The sequence below is a fragment of the Lemur catta genome, chromosome 17 (assembly GCF_020740605.2).
Source record: "Lemur catta isolate mLemCat1 chromosome 17, mLemCat1.pri, whole genome shotgun sequence".
NCBI lineage: Eukaryota > Metazoa > Chordata > Mammalia > Primates > Lemuridae > Lemur > Lemur catta.
The window spans coordinates 40,759,150-40,772,710 of record NC_059144.1 but is presented as its reverse complement, the minus strand read 5'-3'; the positions used below and the strand labels follow the sequence as shown (position 1 = coordinate 40,772,710).

Here is a 13,561-nt window from a genome sequence, read left to right as displayed (position 1 = left end):
TTCTCCACTCTTTTAATAGTACAAATACTATTGAATGGTCTTTTTTATTCAGAGCACTTCTCAGGATCTGGGGGCCTTGATCTGGGTGTAACAGTTGTCTTGTTTGGAGTCTGTAATTAGAACATCTCAAACAAACCTTAGGAAAACAAATACATCTTTTATCATCATAGGGAAAAAGAAACAGCAGAAGAAAGAACCTCCTTCCTTCCTTCAGTCAGCTTAAAGAAAAGCCCTAAGGCTGTCAGTCTTAAAGCCTTGGCCTTTAAGTGGGAGTAGTGTCACCTTCACCTGTTAATGGTGTTAAGAACCTAGTTTGCTTTCAGTTTCTCGTAATTTTGAGATCAGGAACCATTACCATATCCCATATCCCACGAAAACCTCTCCATACTTTTAAATTTGCATTCTTGAATGTAAGCTGTAGGTTATAATTCTTAATATTCAGCAATAAATACTGTTATACCCTACTGATTCTTTTTGTAAAATGAACATGCAGAGCATATGGGTATTGTATTAATAAAATCATTTTATAAAAACACTGGGGGAAAGTCTCACAAGGCCAGGAAACTTACTGTATACCAAAGAGAAACATTTCTAATAAATCACATATAGCTATATGCTATATGCTAATAAATCATATAGCTATATGCTGAACTGGGCTGTTTTCATAACTGAGTAGGTGACACCAATTTTGAGTGAACACTGGCAATTACATATCTCCTCTATAATTTACCTTTTTTATTTTCTTTCCCTTACAACTTTTAGGTAGAACTTTAGACTTCATAGCACTGAATTAACCTGCACTGAAAGCTGTTTACCTGCAGTTATTCACTTTTGTTGAAAGTGACCATGTCTCAAGTTCAAGTGCAAGTTCAGAACCCATCTGCTGCTCTCTCAGGGAGCCAAATACTGAACAAGAACCAGTCTCTTCTCTCACAGCCTTTGATGAGTATTCCTTCTACTACTAGCTCTCTGCCCTCTGAACATGCAGGTAGACCTATTCAAAACTCTGCTTTACCCTCTGCATCTATTACATCCACCAGTGCAGCTGCAGGTAAGCATGCGAATCCAAGTGTCTTCTATTTCAAATGTTTGCTTAGCCTATTTTCTGATCTGGTAAGTAGGTTGCAGATGTAGGGAGCTCTCACATTTACCTTCAAGAAGCAGAAGAAAGTACCACCATCCACACTTCTTTATCCCAGATGTAGAACACTGGTTATATATGGGGTTGACAGAGGCCTCAGTTGACAGGCCATTTTAAGTTGTAAGAAAGAATGAAAAACTATTCAAACTGTAAAGCCTAGTCTATTGTAGAGTGGTGGCTGGCAGAAAGAATTGAACCATAAAAACCACTTTGGTGGATATTCATTGTTGTATGGGAAAATTCTGCATTTAAAATTATTTCCCAGAAGTGACAAAGAACTCTTGTATGTGCATAAGCCCCCTTTTTGTATGTCTGTAAGATTTTATCCCAAGCAAGGGAGCAGCCAGATTTACTAGAAAGCAAAAGAGTGCATTGGCATTTATTAATTTTTATTTTGAACAAGTAAGTTTAAGTCTGGGAGTTCCAGAGGTAGCTTAGAAATCATAGCGAGGACCAATGCGAAATTGAATAAAGCAGCAGGGATTTTTAAAAAGGAGATAAGTTTAGAAGCCTTCAAATTGGATTATTAGGAAAATGAAAATGAACTAAAGATACTCATTATTAAAAAAGACTCGAAGCACTTGGGGGAACAAAACCTAAAAACAATATTCTGCTTCCCATCCCTCTTCCCCCTCCCAAAGTGTTGAGACCAATTAAATAAGTGGGGTGTCAGTATGGGTGTCTCCATACCAGAGTCAGCTTATAACAAAATCTTTTCAACCCCTTCCTTAGGCCTGACAATTTCCCTCACATTTCCTCCTTTGTCCTCTCATTTCCTTTACTTTGGAAGTCTCTTCTTAGAGTGTTTGCCTCTCCCATTCTCATCTGTGTGTCATCTTCCATGCTACTTCCAGAATTCCTTGCACTGGTTCACCAGATAGCATTCTAGAGATCCACTTTCCCCCAAATTTGCCATGTGAGACTGTCTTAAAAGGAAAAGGCACAGACTCTTTCAGGGATTTATTGCTTTTCTTCTAATATGTTCTTATATCCAAATCCTGTTGACTTTGTAAAATTCCTGCCCACCAAGGCCATTTTATTTTGCTTACAGAATTGTCAGAAATAGTTAAAGTGTGAAGATGGCAGCCTCTGGAGAAAAGACTAGGGGATGCCCCAGTATTGAGAAATTGGCTGTGTAGAGAATGACATTGTTTGAGAGACGGTATTGGCCTGTTGAATTTGGTGAAATAATGAACAGAGCACAGCTAGCAAAACTGTACTATTTCGGTGTCCAGCGTCTCTCTGCTTAGAAGACCTCCTTGTTATTCCCGTGGTTAGTTTTGATAGCAGCCTAGGTTCAAATGTTGCTTGCCTGTTGTGGTTTAATTATTCCCCTTACTTTTGTTCTCTCTTTTGAAGACACACCCTCTCCCAGGTTACCTGGCTTCAACTGATTCAGAAAAGACCCCAGTGTGTCTTCTCTAGATTTGTGCTCCCAGTGTGGTTTGCAGTTTTGCGTCACTGCTGCTTAAATCCTTTAGTTGGTTTTTCCTGTTTTCATATCCCTGGGAGAATAGCAGTCTTATATACTGCTAGTTGACTTCAGTGGTCTTATGTTATTTTTCAGTTCTTTCTAACATGGCAAACCCCGAAGAGAAAACCTCAGTGTGTCTTGTGAATGAGTTAGCCCATTTCAACAAGATTCAGCCTCAGTGTAAGTTTTTGTATGAGTGAGATCCAAGTCACCATAAGGTAAATATTGTCCATACTGCTTGTGCATTTATAACCCACCAGGAATGTTTTCTGTCATTTTATACTCTTGAAAATGGTGCTGTGATTCAAAGTATGTATTTTCAAACTACTGAGGTCATCTGAAAGAGATGCAAAAGTATAGATTTTTGAAGAGTTGCTTTTTTTCATCCTTGCAGGATAGGTCAAAGAAAAGATATGGTTTTCTTTGGAATATTTGGCTTTTAAAACTCCTAACAGTATGTGGTGGTTTGGGATTCTGGATAGAGACAGTTCTCCAGCCCCTGTGATTGATTTCCCATGAGTCTTCCAGGCTCTGGGCCTCCTGCTGTCTGTAACCTACCTCTGACTCCTTTCCTGCTTTGCACATAGACCTTAGACTGGGCAGGAAGAGGAGGTGATGGGAAATCAGTTTTGTCCTTTGTTAGGAATCTAGGCAAAAGGTATGAAGATGCAAGGTAGAAATTAGTCTCAAAGGTGGGGATTTTGGGTTGTCTCTGATTTCGTTTATTCTCAGCATTCCTCTAAGAGAATGAAGGACTGACTGTAACTTGAAGTTTTGCTAATTGTTATTCAAGGATTTAGTCTTTGAAACTTGTTTGGTATCTGTAATAATGTACATCTTGGAACTTAATTCTTGCATATCTGGAGTTATCTTTTGCAGATGATGTATAAGGGGATATAGAATGAGTAATAAGGAATTGGGCCTCCTATTTAGGATCCTAGCCTTGCAGCAGCAATAATATTATTAAGGATGAGTTATTTATCTCATTATGCCTCATTTTTCTTCACATGTGAACCTTAAGCCTGAGTGAAATCAAGCTTCTCTTCATTTGACTGAAAGTAACCTTAAGCACAGTCACGAATAGGCACCACAGCATAGCATGGTTAGGTGAGTGGCCTTTGGAGTCAGACGATCTGGGTTTGAATCTCCGCTTCTTACTTGCTCTGTGTAAGTAGTAACTCTCAAGTTACTACTGTTTGTGAATCTCAGCATCCTCACCTGTAAAATGAGGACGGGCTCAATAGGTTCATTGTGAGAATTAAATGAGAGACTATATGGCAAAGTGTGGAGTGAGATGCCTGGCACTTAGTAAATGCTTAAGAAGTGGTAGCTATTATTAAGCTATTATGCATTTAAGAAAAACAAATTTCCCACTCACATGAAACTAGTTTAAAAGTGTTAAAGCATAATTACATTTGAAAAGTTTTCTTATACTTAAAAGATGATTAGTCATTTTCTATAACTGTTGTGTTTCCTCTACAGGATTTTTTTGGCAGACCTTAACTTTGGGATTCCCTTTATTAACTGTTTTTATTATATTTTGGCATATGTACTTTCTCACTTGAACTTTTAATACTTTAGGTAGTTTACTGTGTGTTCATCTATAATCGCATTTTCTTCGCTCCACAAGTTGTTCAAAGCCCTCCTGGGTGACTTTTTAAGAATCAGAGGTGTGGTGTACTTTTAATTCTATCAAAACCAAGATTCTGACTTTGCTACCAACAGAATACATCAGAGTGGCAAACATTGTTGGATGGGGAAAGCCCTGGAGAAAGGCAAGACTGTTGATGAGAGTAACTCTTTTTTGCTTTTTTAGTATGTTCCCCTTCAGCATCTTTCCATGAAACAATCACCAAAATAACTCAGGGATTGTACCGCATTGCGGACTTCTGCGGTTTGACTTCCCTGCTTGCCTGAGTTTTGAGTTCATGCTGTTGGCACTTAAATGAATAACCTGGTGAACTGCAGAACATACATGGGAGATCCCTCATGTTTCAAGGGGGAGGAGGGATTCTTTAAAATTTCCCTTTTAGTGGAAGTTATGCGTTGAGGGAATCCTGAACAAGAAAAATCAGTTATGAAAGCACATTGTCCCCATCCCCAAAGGCACCAAATTTGAATAACCTGAACATACTCAAACCAATGTTTTCCTTGTAAATTATTTGTAAATAAGATAAAATGATATCTGGTAGTAAAGAAAAGCAGAAAACTCAAAGCTTTAGTTGACTTGCTAAAGTCCAAAGCAGGGAATCTCAAGACTTTGGGGTGCATCAGAATCACTTTGGGAACTTACTAAAACACACGTGCTTGGGTGTCCTTCGTGTTATTTAGTCAGAATCTCTGAGGGTAGGATCTGGGCATCTGTCCTTTACCAACCTTCTCAGATGGTTCTTCAGATGCACAGCAAAGTTTAAGAATCACTGTGTGATGATGGGTCATCATTTTTTGACTGGATATTAATTTAATAGTGATGGGATTAACATAACCTAATTTTAAGAATGGAGATGTATGTACACTGGGTTACCTTGAAAAGGAGAAAAGAAGCTGTTTAGATGCCTCCTTTGAGTTGAGTTCAGAAACACTTTGAGATCTTTGCTTGCTGTGGATCTGATTTTCATCTGAATGTGGAGGCAATGTCTGAATAGTACAGTCTTAGGAAAGTGGAAGGCAACATTTTAGAACCTGGCTGACATTCCCAAACTCGCCCAAACTTGTCCGAGGGAGGTTATGTTTTTAGACAAGAGTCTATAAACACATAACAGCATCAAAACAAACATTTTCTTAATGTGTCTAAAATCAAGTTTGCAAAATCTCCTTCTTGAGAAGTAATTGGAAGAGTTTCCGGTGTTAGTCGCTGGATACATGCACAGTCTTTTTTTTGTTAATAAAAACAAAAAAGTAAAAAGAGGTGACAGGATACATTACCAAGATAGTGACCAGGCCTCTTAAGCCATGACTCTAAAAGGTGTTCAAGGTCCATTTGGAATACTACAATTGACATCAGGTTCCATGAGTTGAGAGCTCACACTTTTCATTTATAGGTATTTATACAGTACAGCTAACACTTGGAAATCAGCACTGGGAAGTCAAGTGAACTAGTATTAAAGAAGTTCGAGGCTGCAGTGAGCTGTGATCACACCATTGCACTCTAGCCTCGATGAGAGAGCAAGACCTTATCTCAAAAGAAAAAAACAAGGGGAAAAAAAAGCTTAACATAAAGCTGTTGCCAAAGCTTTGGAAGAAATACAATTTCCTAGGCCCATAGCTCGCCCATTTCGTAGCAAGGGAAGGAAGGAACGGGCCAAGATAGGTTCCTTTCAAAAGTGTGTCTAGGGGTATACATTTAGAATTTATGTGAATAATTTCTTAACTGTTGATATCAAAAGCACAGGTTGTACACTACCAGTGGCAGATGTTCATCTTTTAGAAATCCTTAATTTCACTCTGAAGCAGTGGTTCCCAATCTACTGTCCCTCAATTCCCGGCAATCTGGAAAAGTGGTCATAGGAAGGGTGGGGTGTCACCAAACATTTTCTAAGATTTCAGAAAGGCTTAATTGAAATACATCTTTTCCATTGATAAAGTTGTAGAGATTATCAAGAATATAAATTTTAGGTGGAATCATATCAAGTCAGTGTGGTAATGTTGATTATCATTGGTAGAAGTGCCGATTGTCAGTTATATGTCTCCTGATCATTAAAAAGAATGAGAAAATGTAAATATTTATTACTTAAATACAAAAGTAGGTAATGCCTCTTCAAACAGAAGACCCAAGCAGGGAGAATACTAATCAAGCAGTGTGTCTGATAAAGGTATGGGGACCACTGACCTGAAGGCTGTGTCAGGAGTGGCTATTTGAGCAGAGGTCCCCCCCATCAGGTGCCTGAAGTCATCCCAGGCCTTGGTATGCAGGAATGAATCTGGGAAGGTCTTGGTCACGCCTTTCTTTTTGCTTTTGAATTCTTTGTTGTATACTTCATATTTGTTGTCTACTGTAGACATTCTGTGGGTCAGAGGTTCTCTTAAAATGATTCAGGATGGCCAGGTGTGGTGGCTCATGCCTATAAACCCAGCACTTTGGGAGTCCGAGGCGGGAAGATAGCTGCAGGCCAGGAGTTTGAGACCAGCCTGGGTGATAGCAAGACAAAAAATTTTAAAAAATTAGCCAGGTGTGGTGGCACATACCTGTAGTTCCAGCTACTCAGGAGGCTGAGGCAGGAGGGTTGCATGAGCCCAGGAGTTTGAGGTTGCAGTGAGCTATGATCAATCATGCCACTGCACTCTACCCCAGGCAACAGAGCCAGACCCTGTCTCAGACAAACAAACAAACAAAAAACCCAAAAATTAAAACTTCAGGCTGTATAATTCTAATGTGAGGAAGAGAGAGACTGGTAACTCGTGGCCCTGCCATTGTACAAACCCCAGAGATACTCTTATAAATTTGATTCATGCACTAAATTTAGTTGAACCAATTATAGTAACTCTGAACCAAGTCATTTTTATTTCTTTCTACATACATCCTAATGAGGCATTTTAAAGTGGATTTTTGAGTGCATTTAAATTGAATTTTGCCACTGCTAGTATTATTCCGTGTTTGATACCAACGTGTTTTTTTTTTTTTTTTTTTTTTAGAGTTAGGGTCTCATTGAGTTGCCCAGGCTGGAGTGCAGTGGCACAGTCATAGCTCATTGCAGCCTTGAACTCCTGGGGTCAAGCTATCCTCCTGCTGCAGCCTCTCAAGTAATTGGGATTATAGGCACGTGCCACCACACCTGGCTAATTTTCAATTTTCTTTTTTTTGTAGAGACAGGGTCTCGCTTGTTGCCCAGGCTGGTTGTGAACTCCTGGCCTCAAGTGATCTTCCTGTCTCAGCCTCTGAAAATGTTTTTACGTGGGATTGTGCACTGACACTAATCTTTTTTTTTTTTTTTTTTTTTGAAACAGAGTCTCGCTCTGTTGTCCAGGCTAGAGTGCCGTGGTGACAGCCTCGCTCACAGCAACCTCAAACTCCTGGGCTCAAGCGATCCTCCTGCCTCAGCCTCCTGAGTAGCTGGGACCACAGGCATGCGCCACCATGTCCAGCTAATATTTTTTCTATATATATTTTTAGCTGTCCAGATCATTTCTTTCTAATTTTTTTAGTAGAGTCGGGGTCTCGCTCTTGCTCAGGCTGGTCTTGAACTCCTGACCTCGAGCGATCCTCCCGCCTCAGCCTCCCAAAGTGCTAGGATTACAGGCGTGAGCCACCGCGCCCGGCCCAACACTAATCTTTTGAGGCTAATTTTCTTTTGATTTTTTTTTTTATCCCCCCCTAAATGAAATATCTCAGGAGAGGCTGATTTTTTTGAAAATCATTTGTGAAGGTTTGTGAATTAGATGAACCAAAACAAAAAATATTGGAAAATGGATAGTGTGTATTTTCTAAAGTTGTTAATCTGAGATAACCTGTGGTATATGAAAATGGAACTCATTTTCCTAACAGGTATTACCACAGGCCAAATCCCATTATAAATGTCAAGTATGAAAATAATATTTTGTGAGCCTTATCTGATTTCTCCAAATAGAATTTGCATGCCTCTTCTTCAGTGATTTTTATACCTTTCCTTGTGGTACACATCCCATTGTATTGTAGTTCTTCGTGTTTTGTGTTCTTTGAACCCCTCTGGGGCAGGAATCGTGTCCCTCAAGCTTAGCACAATGCTTTGTAAGCAGTTAGTACTGAATAAATGCATGTGCAGTAAGTGGTGTGTACCATATACTTATTGAGTGTAAGACAATAACCTAGGAAATAGGTTATATTGGTTAAGTATTCTCAATAAAAAATTTGGGCTGTCACATGGGTGGGTTTTTTTTTTTTTTTTTTTTTTTTTGAGACAGAGTCTTACTCTGTTGCCTGGGCTAGAGTGAGTGCTGTGGCGTCAGCCTAGCTCACAGCAACCTCAAACTCCTGGGCTCAAGCAGTCCTACTGCCTCAGCCTCCTAAGTAGCTGGGACTACAGGCATGCGCCACCATGCCCATCTAATTTTTATATATATATATATATTTTTTTTTAGTTGTCCAGCTAATTTCTTCCTATTTTTTTTGTGGAGAAGGGGTCTCACTCTTGCTCAGGCTGGTCTGGAACTCCTGAGCTCAAACGATATACCCGCCTCGGCCTCCCACAGTGCTAGGATTACAGGCGTGAGCCACCGCGCCCGGCCTGCATGGGATTTTTTAACTGTGAAAAATTTGATGTATATTGGAACTTATTTCTGACAACTGTACTGAATGGCTTTCACTGGTACTATCTTGGATTAAATCGTTGCTCTCTCCAGTAGGCCTTACAGTAGATTTTGTGCTGTTGACTGTATATTAATATCGAGAAATCTGTGCCACGGCAGATTCTTGGATTTCCTGATCTGATGTCTAGCAGTGAAGTACTCGGGTCACTTTTATGTAATGCATCATGAATCCAATTAACAGAAATCTTTTTTATTTTAGAGATCATCTTTCTCATATCAGAAAAAAGTAGTTCTTTGTGTTGATTCTTTCTTGCAGAAAGCATAACCCCTACCGTAGAGCTAAATGCACTGTGCATGAAACTTGGAAAAAAACCAATGTATAAGCCTATTGACCCCTACTCTCGGATGCAGTCCACCTATAACTACAACATGAGAGGAGGTGCTTATCCCCCGAGGTATGTGTGAGTTTGGGTTTTTTTTGTACAATAAAGGTGAAAATGTAGCAGATCTTTTACATAGAATAATATTTGTAGGTTGTGGAGTGAGTCTTGATTTGGTCTTAATTATGCTTGTGCCTTTGGAACTGTCTTGGTGCTCTTAACTACTGTCGGAATGCATCTGAGCATATTCCTCACTAGTAGTGTGGCTCATGCTCCCAGGCAGTCTGATTGAAGATCACCGTTGTAACTGCTTTGTGTAACTCAATTGTATTTGAACTTGACTCCTGCACACCATGATTCTCTCAGCATTTGTAGATTTCCTGATTATTGTTTATTGGGTACTTTTTGACTTTTGAACTTGTGTGCTTTATAAATATTCTTGGTACAGTAAAATATTAATTTAAACGGGAAAATGCCATATGTTGAAAACCACCTACTGGCGATAATAAGACATTAGTGGATAGATTGATGATTAAAATGGAAGTCTTCGTTTCTCTGCCCTCCTTAGGGGGCCAGAGCCATTTTAAAAATATAAACTCTGAAATGTAAGAAACTGGGCTCTGCTAGGCTATAGGTTGTTGGGATCTCTAGAAATGAGGGTCCTTTCCAAAAAACTTTATGCTTTAAAATTCCCAGCCTCTTATTGGAGACAAGCACGTACAAATCTAAGGTTTCAGAAGGTAGCAAATTAAGTTTCTGTCTCAGCCAAAGCCTGGTCTGTTTTAGATTTCATCAGTATGGGTTAGCATTATAAATTGAACTCATAATTTACAAGCTTCTGTATTTTGTGAAACATAAATTTGAATTGCTAAATACTATTTGCTTATACTGTGTAGCAATTCTAATCCAGTTTAAACTTTTATGAAATCTCTGGATTTATGGATGAGTTGTTACTAGCAAGCAAACCCTAATGTTATTAGGACCATGATGAAGGAAACACCTGGATTGCCAGGAAATGTATGGGTAACTTACCAGCCTGTAATTTTCCTAACACCTTTTTCTTTTTAGGTACTTTTACCCATTTCCAGTTCCACCTTTACTTTATCAAGTAGAACTTTCTGTGGGAGGACAGCAATTTAATGGGAAAGGAAAGACGAGACAGGCTGCGAAACATGATGCTGCTGCTAAAGCGTTGAGGATCCTGCAGAATGAGCCCCCGCCCGAGAGGCTGGAGGTAAGGAGAGAACAGAGCTGAGGCTCCATGGCACTTCCGGTAGGGTGGGAGGAAGGACATCACCTCAAGTTACGTTTTCTAAGAAGGAGCATTGACAACTGTCCGTAATTGTTATTATTTGATAGCCTACACAGGATTTTGTACTCTGTAGCTATCTTGCTTTCCCCCCCTTTTTCCTTTTTAAATTTTTTAGCAAGAAAGTCAGATGCCGCCTTTATCACTCTATGGCACAGTTTTGAGTGACATAATATGGTGTGAACATGTTAGAAAGGTTGTGATTCAGTTGAGCTGTGAAGAACATGTGTGGATGAATTCTTTAGTGCTAAAGATTATCCTTGTCAGAATCTGCTGTGATTTATGGTGCTGGGTCAGAGAATTTTCTGAAGCTGTTTTTGACCAGCCACTCTTTATTATATAGAAGTGTTTGTTATCTATTGCTACATAACAAACCATCACAAACTTAGTGATGATTTAAACATCTTCAGTCATCTGTTTTGCTCCTGAATCTGCAATTAAAGCAGGGCTTGGCAGGGTAGCTTGTCTTTGCTCCACATGGCTTTGGCTGAGGTGGCTCGGCAGGGGGCTGGAGGATCTCCTTTAAAGGTAGCTGACATGTTGGTGCTGGTTGGCAGCTGGTAGCTCAGCTGGGGCTCTGGCCCAGGGACCTCAGTTCCTCTCTTGGTGGACCTATGTGAGGACTGCTTATACTTCCTCATGATGCGGTTGCTGGGTTCTAAGAGTGAGTGCTCTGGAAGGTAGGAAATGGAAGCAGCTGCCAAGCTGCCAGTTCGCCCCACCCCTCCCTTTCCCTCCCCTCTCCTCTTCTCCTTGATCCTGCCTCATCCTCCCAAGTAGCTGAAACTACTGGTATGCACCACCACGCCTGGTTAATTTTTAAATTTTTTGTAGAGACAGGGTCTCGCTATGGTGCTCAGGCTGATCTCGAACTCCTGGATGCAAGCAATCCTCCTCCGTTGGCCTCCCAAAATGCTAAGATTATAGGCATGAACTTCTGTGTCCAGCAGCTGCTAGTTTCTTAAGGCTTAGGCCCAGAAATCACAGCATCGCTTCTGTCATATTCTGTAGGTCAAGCAGGCGCAGAGCCCAGATTCAAAGGATGGATATATAGAACCCCATTATTTATTTATTTTTTTAAATTGAGGTAAAAATTACATAATATAAATTCACAATTTTAACCATTTTAAGTGTACAATTCAGTGGCTTTTAGTACCTTTCTAATGTGGAGACCCCCACTTCTGGATGAGAGGAATGTGAAAGAATTTGGGGACATGTTTTAAAACCACTATGATAAGAAAAGGATTTTAACATTGTGTGACTAAATGGGAATATATCAATAATTCTTAGGAAATCAGTGACTCCATGCCATTGAGGGGGCCAGAACATTAGTGAATCTCTCTGGTAGGGAAGAGTCATATCACAAGTCTAGTCACCAAAGGTCCAGAAAGAACCCATTGAAAACATTGAGATTTCATGATTCTGTTTAATCACAGCAGGAAATCCCACCTGAACGTATCCCTGGATAGCATTTGACTGTTCCTCCCAGGAACCAGTTTCACAGAGAACAAGGTCTTGCACAGAACAGTGGGGGTGAAGCGTGTGATGAGATGTGTGGACCTGAGTGGACCCTGGGCAGGGTGCTTGCTGAGGTCTGTCGTAACCGGCTGCCACCCAGGGTGACCCAGCTTGGGAGGGTACGCTGTGGCTTCATGGCTGGCAGCACAGGAGGGATTTGTTTTTCTTTTGTTTCACTGCGTTTCCATTTTCTGGTGTAATCACATATTCTAACAGAGATGATCTGTTTCCAGGGCTCACTGAGAACCAAATAAAAGGGAATGGGTTGTAACTTAAAAGAGGAGGATTTAGTGAAGTTAAAAGGGTGAGCTGTGTGGTGGTGAGATTTGTTTAAAACACCAAAAAGGTAGTGTAATCTGAGTTATTTTGGAGGCTTTTTTTTTTAACTTGACTTTGGTGCTAATCTAATTGGAGTCACATGGTGTGGGTATTTCTCAATTTCTTCTAGCCAGCAGTTGATAAACAATTGCTAAACACTGGTTTGTGGATTGTTTGCATCACAATCACTGGAGAAGTTTTTTTAAAAAAAATTCCTAGGCCCAACCCATGTGATTCTAATGCAGTAGGTTTACGGTAAGACCCAGGAATCTGGCTTTTGCTTTTATTGTTATTGTTAATGTGCTCTTGGAGCGATTGGTCAGAGTTTAGGAACCACGTATCTAAGTATTGTCAGTGCATGTGATTGTACATTGGATTGATTCATCTCCTCTAGAAGATAGCCAGTAAAGCTAGTACTTTCTGCGTGCAGGGCAGGGATGGTCTGGTCCCTTCATGGCAGGCATTGTGCTGGGGCCTGACGTGAAAACAGCCAGCACTGTCACTTCTCCTGTGGAGCTTAGTCAGATGGAGGTGAGAGACGTTAATATTAATGTCATCAAATAGTGTAGTGAGCTGCTGGGATGGAAAAGTAGCAAGGGTTAGGACGTAAAATATCTAGGTTGCAGTAATGGTGGTGAGTTTAGAGAAGTCCTCCCAGAGGAGGAGTCATTTCTGCTGAGACTAAGGGTGAGCAAAGAGCATGGACAGTGCGTGCATTCCCAGAGAGGGGAGCAAAGGACCTGAGTATGGAAAGTGTGTGGATTTTTTTTGTTTTTGTTTTTAAATCTAAGGTTTGTGCTAATAAAGGATGACTTTTATTCAGTGTCTCAGCTGTTAGGAGCAAGATGGTCATAGCTGCCGTTATCTGTAACAGAGAAAACCAGGAGATAGCTTAAATGCCCATCTGTAGGGAAATGATTAAAAAAAAAATGGGTACATTTACCCCAGGGAGTACCATAGTGTGTGCGTCTGTGTACTCGGGCATGAGAGGGGCCTTGATCTATTGAGTGGCGGATCGGGATGCAGAGCTGTTACTGTGCATAGTGTGATCCTGTGGTGTTTACATACTAAACAGGAGAGCCAGTGTGTGTGTATGTACGTGCGTGTATGTGTTTGGATGTGCGTAGTTTATATTTTGAAGGTTATATCAAACTTTAAAACCAATTTTCTCCTAGTAGTAGTAGTAGAAGCCTATTATT

The 13,561-nt window shown here is 40.3% G+C and overlaps 1 protein-coding gene across 7 annotated transcripts in view; it reads left to right on the top strand.

Annotated features, from left to right (window-relative positions):
• Positions 1-13,561, top strand: part of STAU1 (staufen double-stranded RNA binding protein 1) — a 52,122-nt gene that overhangs the window by 17,885 nt on the left and 20,676 nt on the right. For 4 of the 7 annotated variants that reach the window (XM_045529240.1, XM_045529241.1, XM_045529238.1 and 1 more), the window contains 2 exons: positions 9,154-9,292; positions 10,286-10,451. In XM_045529240.1, the coding sequence (XP_045385196.1) occupies positions 9,192-9,292; positions 10,286-10,451 (267 nt within the window). In that variant the 5' untranslated portion in view covers positions 9,154-9,191. Of the gene's footprint in view, positions 1-762; positions 1,052-9,153; positions 9,293-10,285; positions 10,452-13,561 lie in introns of all 7 variants that reach the window. The other 3 variants (XM_045529236.1, XM_045529237.1, XM_045529235.1) reach the window with 1 other exon arrangement.